Raw genomic sequence first — 14,673 nt, 5'->3', positions numbered from 1 at the left:
CCGGCTGCTGCTCAGTGTTATTATTGCTGTGGCGCAGTAACCTTTCTTCATAGCTTTACAAGTGCAAAATATGGCTTCCAGTCTGGGATCTTAATGAAAGATTGAGGTTCTGGTCCGGACCCATAACACTGACCAAACCTCATTCTTTGAACTTTGGTGCATTGCTTTCCGGCAGACCTAACCTTGGTGCATACCTAAAGTTTTTGGCACCAGGGTATTCATACAGATGAAGATTGATACATGTTTAGAATTGAAGGCACAGATGCATGTTTTATCATTGAGACTCCAAGAGTGGCTCTCGAAAGCACCATGATTTCAAGTCATTGTTAATGCAGTCATGATGCGATTGGCAATTACAGTACAAATAGCATTAAAAACTGAAGAAAATGTTCTGGGTCATTGTAAAAAATATGAATTTGACTGAATTGAACACAATGTATTTACAAGCTAATTATTAAATCTCCATAATAGCCAATCAGAATTGAGAAAGGATAAATTATAAGCTTGGTACAGGGGTTTTCTTACAACAAATGTGATGGATCAATGTGGTATCCAAGGTGTGATGGACATGAAATCCATGGTGGATGTGGCAGGTATATAGCTGTTAGCAGCTCTGCAGACCTGTTGCTGTTGGAACCCTAAGGAGACAGTGGCCTGGAGTTTGGGGCCAGTACTGAAAGAAGCAGACTTGAAGTAAGCGTTGCTGAGAGGGTTAGTGATCTGTGTGGTGAGAACTTTACCTCTCCCACTGTGCCTTTGATAGTCGCAATCTTTAACAGGCATTCCGAGAGAGCTCAGTAATGTCATCAAGTCATCCAAGCAGCTGCTGGAGTACAGTCTGTACTCTCTCTCTTATGAATCATTGAATAGAATCATAGAATTTACAGTTCAGAAGGAGGACATTTGGACTATCGAGTCTGCACCGGCCCTTGGAGAGAGCACCCTACTTAAGCCCATGCCTCCACCCTAACCCCATAACCCCAACTAACCTTTTTGGACACTAAGGGCAATTTATCGTGGCCAAACCACCTAACCTGCACATCTTTGGACTGTGCGAGGAAACCCAAGCAGACACGAGGAGAATGTGCAGACTCCGCACAGACAGTGTGACAAAGTCAAAAAAGTCTTTGTTATTACTGACAGACTTAAACAACATCGTCTTCTCCAGACTTTTCTTACTCTAATGATTAATTTCAGCTTCATCAATTGTGAAATTTAATTCTGAAGCATTTCCCCCTCAATATTACAAATTCTCAACTGTAATGTCTCCACAAAAGGTAGAATCTTATTTCTTGGACAAAATTGGTAGAACGAGTGCAAGGATGGGGCTGAGCCCGAGGGCAGAATGAGCAGCTAAAGGTAATTTCACGAGAAAATTATACTTAAACAAATCCTTTTGTGTGTCACAGCTCCCAGATCTGCTTCCTCACCCCACCTCCTGGGCCAGCTCATTAGTTGGGCATCAAGAGGAAGAGCTGTCCAAAGAGGCAGAGGCAGCACAGTAGCCTTGTGGATAGCACAATTGCTTCACAGCTCCAGGGTCCCAGGTTCGATTCCAGCTTGGGTCACTGTCTGTGTGGAGTCTGCACATCCTCCCCGTGTGTGCGTGGGTTTCCTCCGGGTGCTCCGGTTTCCTCCCACAGTCCAAAGGTTAGGTGGATTGGCCATGATAAACTGTCCTTAGTGTCCAAAATTGCCCTTAGTGTTGGGTGAGATTACTGGGTTATGGGGACAGGGTGGAGGTGTTGACCTTGGGTAGGTGTAGGGTGCTCTTTCCAGGAGCCGGTGCAGACTCGATGGGCCGAATGGCCTCCTTCTGCACTGTAAATTCTATGATATATTGACCCACACTCTGCCAACTGACATACTAGCACAGTGGAGGGATGCAGTGCAGAGTCAGTGACACATGGTGAAGGAGGTGTCAGGGAGATCTGTGCAGTACCTCAGAGGAGGGAAAGTCGCGATGATGTTCCAGTGGGCAGGAACATGGGGCGGGATTCTCCGACCCCTCACCGGGTTGGAGAATCGCCGGGGGTCGGCGTGAATTTCGCCCCCACCGGCTGCCGAATTCTCCGGTACCTGAGATTTGGCAGGGGGCGGGATTCGCGCCGCGCCAGTCGCCGGCCGCTGGTAGCGCCCCCCCCCCCCTGACAATTCTCCGGCCCGCAATGGGCCGAGTGGCTGCCTGTTTTTTGCCGGTCCTGCCACGTGAATTGGAGTAGGTCCTTACTGGCAGGACCTAGCGGCACAGGCAGCCTCCGGGGTTCTCGGGAGGGGGGTTGCGGGAGGATCTGGCCCCGGGAGGTGCCCCCACGGTGGCCTGGTCCTCGATCGGGGCCCACCGATCTGCGGGCGGGCCTGTGCCGTAGGGGCACTCTATTCTTCCGCACCGGTGGCTGTAGTGGTCCGCCATGGCCGGTGCGTAAATGAAGCCCTCTGCACATGCACGGGGATGATGTCAGCACACGCTAGTGCTCCTGCACGTGCGCCAACTCACGCCGGCCGGCAGAGGCCCTTCGGCGCCGGTTGACGTGGCGCCAAGCCCCTTCCCCGTGGCTGGTTGGGTGCAAACCACTCCGGGGCGAGCCTAGCCCCTGAAGGGCATCTTGTGAGTTCTTAAAGAAATGGGAACAAATGAGTATTAATGGGGCTGGTTTAGCTCACTGGGCTAAATCGCTGGCTTTTAAAGTAGACCAAGGCAGGCCAGCAGCACGGTTCGATTCCCGTACCAGCCTCCCCGGACAGGCGCTGGAATGTGGCGACTAGGGGCTTTTCACAGTAACTTCATTGAAGCCTACTCGTGACAAGCCATTTTCGTTTTTCATTTCATTAATGCTGTGGAGAACAAATTGCAGGAATGTGCATGAGATAGTTTTGTCGATGATTATGTTGGGGAAACAGCTGGGTGCAAGGCACTCATCCTCACAGCAATGTCATTCATTGGCTGAAATGTAAGCATCGTATCTTAACAGGCTACCCTCCAGGAATACTGCTCCTCGGCCCCACTCATTTCGCAATGTTTGCAGCCAAGGCTTTATATATAGTATACCAGTGAGGTATATTTATACGGTGCTTATTTTGAAGTTGATCACCGAGGACTGGCTGAAGGCAAGTGTGAGATAGAAAGATGTTTATATGCATCAATTTTACAAAGAACAATGATCCACTCCTGCACAGAATCAGCCCAGGGTACGTTATGTCCTCCAGCTACTCTGTCACTGGCAGCCTCCTCCTCCATTTGAGAACTGTCAATGAACAGGTGCTTCCAGCTCCTCCTCGAGCTCTGCCAGTGGGATCAGCATCATCGATTTCCCGGCTTCTTCACTACACAATGTTCCATGCCATGCAGAAAACCTCTACTGGCATTGTAACGAAGCAGTAACATCATATCCATCAAATAATTTCCACAAGTGTCCAATTTGTAATATATATTTTGCTGACAGGATAAATGTGATACAGGCACGATGGTTAGCACTGCTGCCTCACAGCACCAGAGACCTGGCTTTGATTCCCACTTTTGGGTGACTGTGTAGTTTGCACGTTCTCCCCCTGTCAGCGTGGGTTTCCTCCAGAGTCATCCCACAGGCCAGAGTGGCACAGGTTAGATGGATTGGCCGTGCTGAATTGCTCCTCAGGTTGTGACTGCAGGCCCAGGTAGTGTCACTGCAGATATGATGGGCCAAACAGCCACCATCTGCACAGTGGGGATTCAATGTTTCTCATGCCTTGTTCAGCTATAATGATGTGGCCTTTTTAGACAAAAGTGCAATTGTTGAATGAAAATAGGCTCATTTCACTTAAGGTTTAGATATTGTTTGTTCACAACTTGCTGACTCATCCGGAACATGCTGGCTAAATTGCACATGAATGACATGCAAAGTTAACACAGGGTCAGCCCCAGCGTTTTGGTGGCGGACACCCTCTGAAGAGTCATATGGACACAAAAGGTTGGCTCTGCTTTTCTCTCCATAGATACTGCCAGACCTATGGCAATCTCTCAACAATCTCTCCCTCAATGCCAGTAAAACCAAAGAGCTGGTCATTGACTTCAGGAAGCAAAGTACTGTACACACCCCTCTCAGCATCAAGGGGGCCGAGGTGGAGATGGTTAGCAGTTTCAAATTCCTAGGGGTGCACATATCCAAAAATCTGTCCTGGTCCACCCACATCGACACTATCACCAAGAAAGCACAACACCTATACTTCCTCAGGAAACTAAGGGCATGTCCACATTAACCCTTACCGACTTTTACAGATGCACTATAGAAAGCATCCTTTATGGCTGCATCACAGCCTGGTATGGCAACTGCTCGGCCCAGGACCGCAAGAAACTTCAGAGTCGTGAACACCGATCAGTCCATCACACGAACCAGCCTCCCATCCATTGACTCCATCTACACCTCCCGCTGCCTGGGGAAAGCTGCAGCATAATCAAAGACCCCTCCCACCCGGCTTACTCACCCTTCCAACTTCTTCCATCGGGCAGGAGATACAGAAGTCTGAGAACACGCATGAACAGACTCAAAAACAGCTTCTTCCCCGCTGTTACCAGACTCCTAAATGACTTCATTAACACTACACCCTGTATGCTTCACCCGATGCCGGTGCTTATGTAGTTACATTGTATACCTTGTGTTGCCCTATTATGTATTTTCTTTTCTTCCCTTTTCTTCCCATGTACTTAATGATTTATTGAGCTGCTCACAGAAAAATACTTTTCACTGTACCTCGATACACGTGACAATAAACAAATCCAATCCAATCTGACGAGTGTTTCCAGCATTTTCTGTTTCAATGTCATATTTTATTACCAGGTCGATGATGTTGGTCACAGAGTTAGTGAAGAGGCTATTTAATAATAATAGACATATTATCAACAAACTGTGATGGGGAACTACATTACAGAAAGTGAGAGCATTTCATGAAATGCAAATTAAGAGCAGGTCTGTTGCTGGAATGAGATAACGATACAGATACATAGATTAAAGTACACTTTTTATGATCTTTACATTTATCTCCTGTATTTGACAGACACACCACTGCAATGCACAATGAAAATGCCAGAGGCATAACACACATCTTTATATAAAGTTAGATAATTGAGGCCCTGCTTCCCATTGAAATACAACTCCTTAATTGGGATATTTTAGAAACTGAGGCTGTTTCTGGGGCTATCCAGCTATCCACCAGTTTCAACGAAAGGTTGGAAGGTTACCCAGGTAATTTAGTGAAGATAAAGGTGCTCAGGGCAGGCTGATAGCAAGATGATGTAAGTCAGGTTATATTGAATGACGTTTAAGTTGGTGTTCAGGTGCAGCCAATACGAGGGATAACTTCAAGGACACGAGTTCAAATATCCACAATGCAGAGGTGGGATTGTAAAATCTCTCACATTCTAGGCAGTATCTTTGTCCATCATAGCGTATCTATCACTGTATGTTTCCTACTGTCTCAGAAAACCAGATGCTGTATATTAGGTAGTAGTATTAAAAGAAACATTTAAATTAATTTCATAAAGACAAGTATAATCTGTCAAAATGTTGGTGGAGGTAAGGTAAGTATTAACAATTTTTAGGAGTTTTTGAAGCAACGTTTTAAATACTGAATAGAGTAGTAGTAGAATTGGCAAATAGTCTGTAGTGTTTGGATGTAAACATCATCAATGCTACGTAGTTCACAGTGTTATGAAATTCCTCTACTACAATCACAAAGGAAATAAGCATGAATAAATAGGAAGTGATAATAGAAAACAATGGTCAGATGTACAGAGAATAACAAATATATAAAATAAGCCAATGTTTTTTAAAAAATTGTTCCCAGGTGATGTACAATAAACCCAATATCAGCATTTACAATAGCTTGTGTCGGTAAAAGCTTCCATGTAACAGAATTACAATTTGGTTTTTCATGCAGCAGAGGCAACATTTCAAGAGAAACAAAATCTCCAAAATGTTTGCCCCATAATTTACCTTTATCAGTAACAAAAACAATTAGGAAGCATTTTCAGTAAAACTGTGAAATAAAAATTAAAGTTCTTTAATTGTAACTTTTCTTGTCTGTGTATCGCTGCAATGTTGTATATTCTGAACAGTTTTATTTGTCCTCATGAAAGGTAGACGCAGATGCATTCTTCAAAAGGAGCGAATCTCTGGTTAGTTTTTTGATAAGATATTGTTTGTCACGGCCTTGCTGTAAAAATAATCACAACCGCAAACTAATTTTCTCAAAAATTGACATCCTTGACTAATTGAGTACTCAATATGCAAACAAAAAATGCTGCCTTGATAAATGCATCTAAATATCCAATATTCCTCAGGGTAGGGTCCAAGGCCCAACCATCTTCAGCTGCTTCATCAATGACCTCCCTTCCATCATAAGGTCAGATGTAGGGATGTTTGCGGATGACTGCACAATGCTCAGCACCATTCACGACTCCTCAGATACTGAAGCAGTCCATGTCCAAATGCAGCAAGACCTGGACAATATCCAGGCTTGGGCTGAAAAGTGGCAACTTACATTAATGCAACACAAGTGCCAGGCAATGACCATCTCTAACAACAGGGAATCTAACCATCACCTCTTGGCATTCAATGGCATAACCATCACTGAATCCCCCACAATCAACATCCTGGGGATTACCATTGACCAGAAACTGAATAGGCCCAGCTGTATAAATACTGTGGCTAAAAGGCAGGTCAGAGGCTAGGTATCCTGCAGTGAGTAACTCACCTACTCACTCCCAAAAGCCTGCTTGGCTCGCTTACTCTACCTGATGATTCTACCCATTCCGTTCCTTCCTGTTGATTCTGAGCCTGCGGTGTGACCCCCGCTCTACAGTACATGTGCTATCCACGATACTCTTCACCTCGTGGATGCTGCTCATGTCCCCAGTCGCTGCGCCAGCTCCAAAACCCAGGCTTCCAGGATCCGCAGCTGGAGACACTAATAGAATTTACTGTGAAGGTGGCCATTTGGCCCAATAAGTCTGCACAGAAGCTTGAAAAGAGCACCCTACTTAAGCTCACGCATCCACCCCATCCCCGTAACTGCACCTAACCTTTTGGAAATGATGGGGCAATTTATCATGGCCAATCCACCTAACCTGTACATCTTTGGACTGTGGGAGGAAACCAGAGCACCTGGAGTAAACCCACGCAGACACGGGGAGGAAGTGCAAACTCCACGCAGTCACCTAGAATTGAACCCGGGGCCCTAGAGCTGTGAAGCAGCAATGCTAACCACTGTGCCACCATGCCGCCCCTGGTCTCCCACATGGAGCAAGAAGAGCAGACCACGGCTTGGAGCAATGCTGTCAAGTCTTAACCTTTAAATTAAAGTTATCCTTTTAATATCAAATAATATTAATTAATGTTAACTAATATTAACTAGGGCCCTCCTTCTCTGCTCCTTGTTATTACAGAATATATAAATGTACTCATCCAATCAGGTTAAGTCGTAAGATAAGAGTACACGGTATAGGAGGTAATATATTGGCAGTGACAGAGAATTGGGTAATGAGAAAGTGGGATAAGGGATTCTTTTTCAGGTAGCTGACCTATAACCGGGATCAGTGCTGAGACCGCAACTCTTTGCAATATTTTTAAAAATTTATTTTTTAAAAACAATTTCAATTGAAGTGGCAATTTAGCGTGGCCAATCCACCTACGCTGCACATCTTTGGGTTGTGGGGTGAGACCCACGCAGACAAAGGGAGAACGTGCAGACTCCACACGGACAGTGATCCAGGGCCGGGATCAAACCCAGGATCCGGGATCGAACCCAGGATCTCAGTGCCCTGAGGCAGCAGTGCTAATCACTGCGCCGCCCCTACAATTATATTAATGACTTGGAGGAGGGAAGCCAATGTAATGTAGCCACATTTTCAGATGACACAAAAATAGGTGAAAAAGCAAGTTGGGTCATGTGAGAGACGTTTAAGAAATGGGTGTTTAAGAAATGTACCTTTAAGAAATGCTGTGTTTATCAGTAATGTCAGAGTGTGGGTGGAGCTGGGCTGGCTGTCAGCTTTTTACTTTCGTTTTCAGTGTTGGGGCTGAAGCCAGACACAGCAGGTGCACTGTTGATCTCTCTGCCATGAAAAGACTATCTCTTGATCATTTGGTGAATTCGAAATTATAAATGTTTTCAGCAGTGAATGTAACCTAATGTGCTTCTGTTAAAAGGTGTTTCTTTTGTCTTCTGGATGTTGTTTGGGAAGTTATTAAGGATTACTTAGTGTTGTATTCTTTGGGGGTTGTATTTGAATTAATGGTTGCTAAGATGTTCACTGTATGTTTTGAAAAGGTTAACTTGAGTTCATAGAATAAACATTATTTTGCTTTAAAAAATACTTTTCCATTTCTGCTTTACCACACCTGTAGAGTGGGCCGTGTGCTCCCCATACCACAATCTAGTAAAAGTTGTTGGTCAGGTGAACTCCATGATACACTTTGGGGTTCTCTAAACCCTGGCCTATGACAGTTGTGAGAGGAATACAAACAGTTTGCAAAGAGATATTGATGGATTAAGTAAGAGAGCAAATGGAGTATGATGTGGGAAAATGTGAAGTTAATTTTGGAAGGGAGAACAAAAGAACAGAGTCTTATTTAAATGGAGCAAAACTGCAGAAAGCTGCAACGCAGAGAATTGGAGGTACTTGTGCATGAAACACAGGAAGCTAGCAAAGGTGCAGCAGGCAATCGGGACGGTTATTAGAATGTTGTCCCTTATTTCAAGGGGGTTGGAGTATCGGAGTCGGGAGGCCTTGCTGCAGCTGTACAAGGTACTGGTGAGACCACATCTGGAGCAATGCGAGTAGTTTTGGTTCCCTTATTTAAAGAAAGATATTTCATTGGAGGGGGTTCAGTGATGGTTCATTAGGGTGATCCCCGGAGTGGAGGGGTTGTCTTGTGAGCAAAGGTAAAACAGGTTAATGAGCAGCACAGTAGTTAGCACAGTTGCTTCACAGCTCCAGGGTCCCAGGTTTGATTCCCCGCTGGGTAACTGTCTGTGTGGAGTCTGCACGTTCTCCCCCTGTCTGCGTGGGTTTCCTCCGGGTGCTCCGGTTTCCTCCCACAGTCCAAAGACGTGCAGGTTAGGTGGATCGGCCATGCTAAATTGCCCTTAGTGTCCAAAAAGGTTAGATGGGGTTACTGGGTTACAGGGATAGGGTGGAGATGTGGGCTTAGGAATAGTGACCTTTGTATGTCCCTGTCTGGCACAAGAGTAAGATGGGAAAGGTGGCTCAACCATGGCTAATAAGGGAAATGAGGGATAGTGTTAAAGCTAAAGAGGAGGCATATAAATTGGCGGGAAAAAGCAGCAAGGCTGAGGACTGGGAGACATTTATAATTCAGCAGAGGAGAGAAAAGGGTTTAATTCAGAATGGGGAAAAAAGAATACGAGAGTAAGCTTGCAGAAAACATAAAAACTGACAGCAAAAGCTTCTATAGATACGTGAAGAGATAAAGACTGGTGAAGATAAATGTAGGTCCCTTACAGTTAGAATCAGGTGAATTCATAATGGGCAATAAAGAGTTGGCGGAACATTTGAACAATTGCTTTGGATCTGTCTTCACTAAGGAGGACGCAAATAACCTTCAGGAAATACTAGGGGACAGAGGGTCTACCATGAAGGAGGAACTGAAGGAAATCCTTATTAATCAGGAAATTGTATTGGGGAAATTGATGGGATTAAAACCCGATAGGTCCCCAGGGCCTGATGCTCTGCATCCCAGATACTTAAGGTAGTAGCTCCAGAAATAGTGGACACATTGGTGATCATTTTCCAACATTCTATAGACTCTGGAAGAGTCCCAATGGATTGGGGGGTAGCGAATGTAACCCCACTTTTACAAAAAGGAGGGAGAGAAAATGAGGAATTATAGACGGGTTAGCCTGACATCGGTGGTGGGGAAATGCTGGAGTCAATTATTAAGGATGAAATAACTGAGCATTTGGAAAGTGGGGACAGGATCGGTCCAACCCAGCATGGATTCACTAAAGGGAAATCATGCTTGACAAATCTTCTGGAATTTTTTGAGGATGTGAACAGTAGAGTGGACAAGGGTGAACCAGTCGATGTGTAACTGGACTTTCAAAAGGCTTTTGACAAGGTCCCACACAAGAGATTAGTGAGCAAAATTAAAGCTCCTGGTACTGGGGGTAATGTATTAACGTGGACACCACAGCTGTTCAAAGTCTACACAAATGATTTGGATGATGGACCAAATGTAACATTTCCAAATTTGCTGCTAACATCAGACTGCGTAACTTCACGAGGACTTGGGGGCTAAGTGGAACATGGCAGATTGAATATAATATAAATAAATGTGAAGTTATTCACTTTGGTAGAAAAGAACAAGGTGGCCGAATATTTCTTAAATGGTGAGAGTTTGGGAAGTGCGGGTCTCCAAAAGGACTCAGGTGTCTTGCTCAGGAGTCAGTAAGCGCAGTAGAAAGGTCTTGCTGCAATTATAGAGTCCTGATGAAACCTCACCTGGAGCATTGTGCACAGTTTGGTCCCGTATCCAAGGAAAGATATGCCACAGGAGTGCATCGGAGGTGAATGGGATCAGTGCCTGGGATAACGGGAATGTTTTGTGGGGCGAGATCTAGGAGACTGGGTCCATAGTCCCTAGTTTCAAAGAATCCAGGTGATCTCATTGCAACTTAACCAAATTCTTACAGGGTTTGACACGGTGAATGTAGATCAGCTGCGGGATCCTTCGTCGCGGGATCCTCCGCTTCCCCGGCAGCGCACTCACGCCCGAGGATTTCCCGACGGCATGGTACGCCACAATGAGAAACCCCATTGACTGGCTGCTGGAACAGAGAATCCCGCTTCCGGCAGTGACGCACCGTGCAGCAAAACGGGGCTGGCGGGACAGAGAAAGCCGCCCAGGATGTTTCCTCTGGCTGCTGAGTCCATATCCAGAGGACAGAAGAATCTCAGGGTAAGGGGGAGCCCATGTAGGTCTGAGCAGGAGGTATTCACCCAGAGGCTGCTGGATCTTCGCAACTCTCTATCCCAGAAAGCTGTGGAAGCTCAATCACTGAGAATATTTATGACAGAAATCAATAGTTTTCTGAAGACGAATGACACCAAGGGATATGGGATAGTGCAAGAAAGTGATGTTGAGGTAGATAGACAGGAACGATCAAATTGAATGGCAGACCCCTTGGAACGATCCCAAGCCAATCAGTGGGAGGGCAGCTCTGAAGGAGATTGTTCGGGAGAATCCCAAGGAGACCTTGCCTGGTCTTGGGGAGATACACGTCACAACGTGTGAATTCAAAGTCAGCTCCAGCTTGCCTTTAACAGGTGCCTGATTGATAGCCTGAAGCACTGCCATAAACATTGCAATGGTTGGGAATGGGACAGGCTGGACAGCCGGACATCTTTCACATTGAGTCACTCAGGCACCATCTCATTGAGAGAGGGTGGTTTAAATTCTGATCATCTTCTGTATATCTTCAGAATTCTATTCTAAACCCCAGACAAATTCACAATACCACATTTGTGAAAAGGAGCTGGGTTTGAAAAATAAATGTCTAAACTGGACATCCTAATGCAATGTGTACATACTGTCAGAAGCCATCAAATACTAAATGAATTACAATGTGGATTGCAGCCTCCCTCCTTGTCCAGGAAATAATGGAATGATTCTTGACTTTTATCTGTGGGTTTCCTCCAACAAGATCTAATTGAGATGTTTTCTAATTAGCCTGCATTTTACCAAAATTGATACAGAGATATTTGGCCATGATTTCCTGCACCATGCCCTGTCTGAAGTTGCTTCACAATTTGGCCATTGACACAGTGAGCATGATTACTCTGCTCTTTACTTAAACAGGAAAATCTGGGCCACCTGATAAACTGGTAATAAATCACTTCAGGTGGATAGTGCTGAACATTCATACTTAACAATTGTGGAATGAAAATCACTCACCATAGCCAGCTGCTCTCTGAGCTGAACAACAACACGTTTATGTGCTCCGGCCAAAGCAACAAGATAGAATAGGATGAGGCTGAAAAAAAAAAAAAAAATTGAAGGATGTATTTGCTGAATTATAGAAACCGTGTAGCTCTTGCTCTGCTTAATACAGCCAGAGATTAGCCAGATATTCTGCATCTGTGGAAGTTACAAATGCAAAGTTTTTACATAGCTTGTAAACAAATAATTTATTCTTCTTATTTGGTGATTGTGAATTTATCTTCGAGGAGTATGGTCCTAATTCTCTGTTAACACGGTGTCCCCTGAGCTCACTTTGGTGTATTTCCACAATGGGGATAAATCATTTCTTGTTGGGCATTCAGTTAAAATTCTAAATCCTTCTGATTTGTCTGAAGACTTGCAAATTTTGGTATGTTTAAAACATAACTCTTTTCAGTTACTTTTATCTTTTTCCTGGAATAAAGCCTACATCATTCCTGTTGTGCAATGTTTTTTAACATTTTTCACAGGGTAGATGGGAGATGTACCTGGAGTCATTCAGAATGCTGGCTAGTTTGCAGAAAGTTATAATGTCCCCAGGGGCATATATTCAATCTGCAGTCACGAGATCTGTATGTGGCTATTTCTATTATACAGTATCTTAAACAGGACAGAGTGGGGCGATGGCTGGAGCTCAAGAGGTTTAGTGAACTGGCTGCCAATTATCTATCAACCGTAGAGTCAGACAGTCACAGAAGCCCTTCGGCCCATTGAATCGGCACTGACAAAACTACAGTAAACCTGCACTAATCCCATTTTCCAGCACTAGGGCCATAGCCTTGAATATTTGACATTTCAAATGCTCTGCAATGTACTTCCAGTTAGATGTAATAAAGTTATTACAGCACAGGAGGCTGCTATTTGGCCTGAGTCTATGCTGGTTCTCTGCATATGGAGCAATCCAGTTAGTCCCCACTCTGTCCCCATAACCCCACAGCTTTATTTCCCTCAAGTGCACAGTAATTTCCTTTTGAAATCATTGATCATGTTTGCTTCTACCACTCACACACCAGCAGGTGCTCCACAATTATCACTCACTCAAGCGAGTGTATAAAGTACTTTTTCAAATCTATGCTGTATATCTTGTCCAAACCTTAAATCTCTGCCCCTAGCCTTTGCACCATCAGCTAATAGAGCAGATATTCTTTGTCTACCTTTTTTCTTTTTTTTTATAAATTTAGATTAGCCAATTATTTTTTCCAATTAAGGGGCAATTTAGTGTGGCCAATCCACCTACTCTGCACATTTTTGGGTTGTGGGGGCAAAACCCACGCAGACACGGGGAGAACGTGCAAACTCCACACGGACAGTGACCCAGAGCCGGGATCGAACCTGGGACCTCAGCGCCATGAGGCGGTTGTGCTAACCACTGCGCCACCGTGCTTCCCTATTCTTTGTCTACCTTAGCTAAATCCCTGTAGACTGCTGTCAGGGGGTGGATTTTCTGTTTCGCGATGTCGGAAGGGTGATTTGTGATCGGACGGAGAATGCAGCATCAGGCAAAAAACGGATTTGACACCGATCCGGCCCCCCGCTGGTAGCAGAATCGAGGTGGGCCGGGTACCATATTCTCCAAGCCCGCATGAGTCTCCGGTCCTCTGGGCCGAGAATCACACGAGAGAGAATTGGTGCAGGTATTTACAAAGGTGGCGCTGATGTGGTGGACCTCACAATGGGCCATGCTGATAACTCTGTAAGGGAGGGCCACCCCTTCCCTCCCCACAATACAAAGCCTGCCCACCCCCATCAGACCCCCCACCACAGACTCCCCAATTACAGAGACCACCACCAGAGACTCCCCCATAAGAGTTTCCTGAATAAAGACCCCCTATGAGAGTACTGCCAATCATAGCAATAGGCCTGTGAAGTACCCGGCTGTGAAATTAATGATGTTTATAAACATCTAGGTATGATTGACAGCTCATGGACCACATCAAAGACAGTTATGTGCTTTCTGCAGAGAAAACGAGGAAGTGAGAGTACATAGTTTCACAGCTGGGTACTTCAAAGTCACTCAAGTGTCATGGAAGTGTGCCTTTAAGAAATGTTTTGTCTTATCACATGGCTTCAGTGATGTCATTGTGTGGGTGGAGCTGGGCTGTGGCTCTGAGATTTTACTTTCGCTTTGAGTTTGGACTGGTTTGAACTGCACAGGTTGAAAGAAGTGTTTCTCTATCTTCATTTTAAAAGCTGTTTCCAGACAGCTTGCTTTCTGGAAGGAATTCAAACCAGCTGTTGGAAAAAGGGAACGTCACTAAGAAGCTTTATACTAGTAAGAACACCTTGGAAAAGTGGTTTCTGGTTTTACTTGGATTTTGTTATTGAATTGGAACAGTTAAAGGGGGAATTCATTAAGGGTTATACATAGATTACTGTAGCTGTGTGGGGTCTTTATGTTTGTAGTTGATAAAAATTCTTACTGTGTGTGTTTATACAAATGTTAACTAAATTTGTAGAATAAAGCTTAAAGCCTCTGTTTAATAACACCCGAAAAGCAGGCCCTTCTGCTCACCCCAGCCAAATTCAACAAATAGTTGGAGGTCAGGTGAATTCCATGATATACTTTGGAGTTTTCTAAACCCTGGCCCATAACACAAGCGTGAAGGGGGATGAATGAAACAAGGTAGACAACGAGTGGAAGCTGCCAATCACAGCTTTGTGAAGGCAATTTCACAGA

At 44.8% G+C, this 14,673-nt stretch overlaps 1 protein-coding gene across 1 annotated transcript in view; it reads right to left on the bottom strand.

Moving 5' to 3' along the window:
- Positions 1–4,782: 4,782 nt before the first annotated feature.
- LOC119978921 (transmembrane channel-like protein 7) overlaps positions 4,783–14,673 on the bottom strand; it is a 54,587-nt gene continuing 44,696 nt past the window's right edge. Inside the window, exons 15-16 of the mRNA XM_038820853.1 lie at positions 11,952–12,030; positions 4,783–6,189 (exon numbers count right to left, since the gene is read on the bottom strand). Coding sequence (XP_038676781.1) covers positions 6,094–6,189; positions 11,952–12,030 — 175 coding nt within the window. The 3' untranslated portion in view covers positions 4,783–6,093. The remainder of the gene's footprint in view (positions 6,190–11,951; positions 12,031–14,673) is intronic.

Source organism: Scyliorhinus canicula, chromosome 15 (assembly GCF_902713615.1).
Source record: "Scyliorhinus canicula chromosome 15, sScyCan1.1, whole genome shotgun sequence".
NCBI lineage: Eukaryota > Metazoa > Chordata > Chondrichthyes > Carcharhiniformes > Scyliorhinidae > Scyliorhinus > Scyliorhinus canicula.
This window is presented reverse-complemented; position numbering and strand designations above follow the sequence as displayed.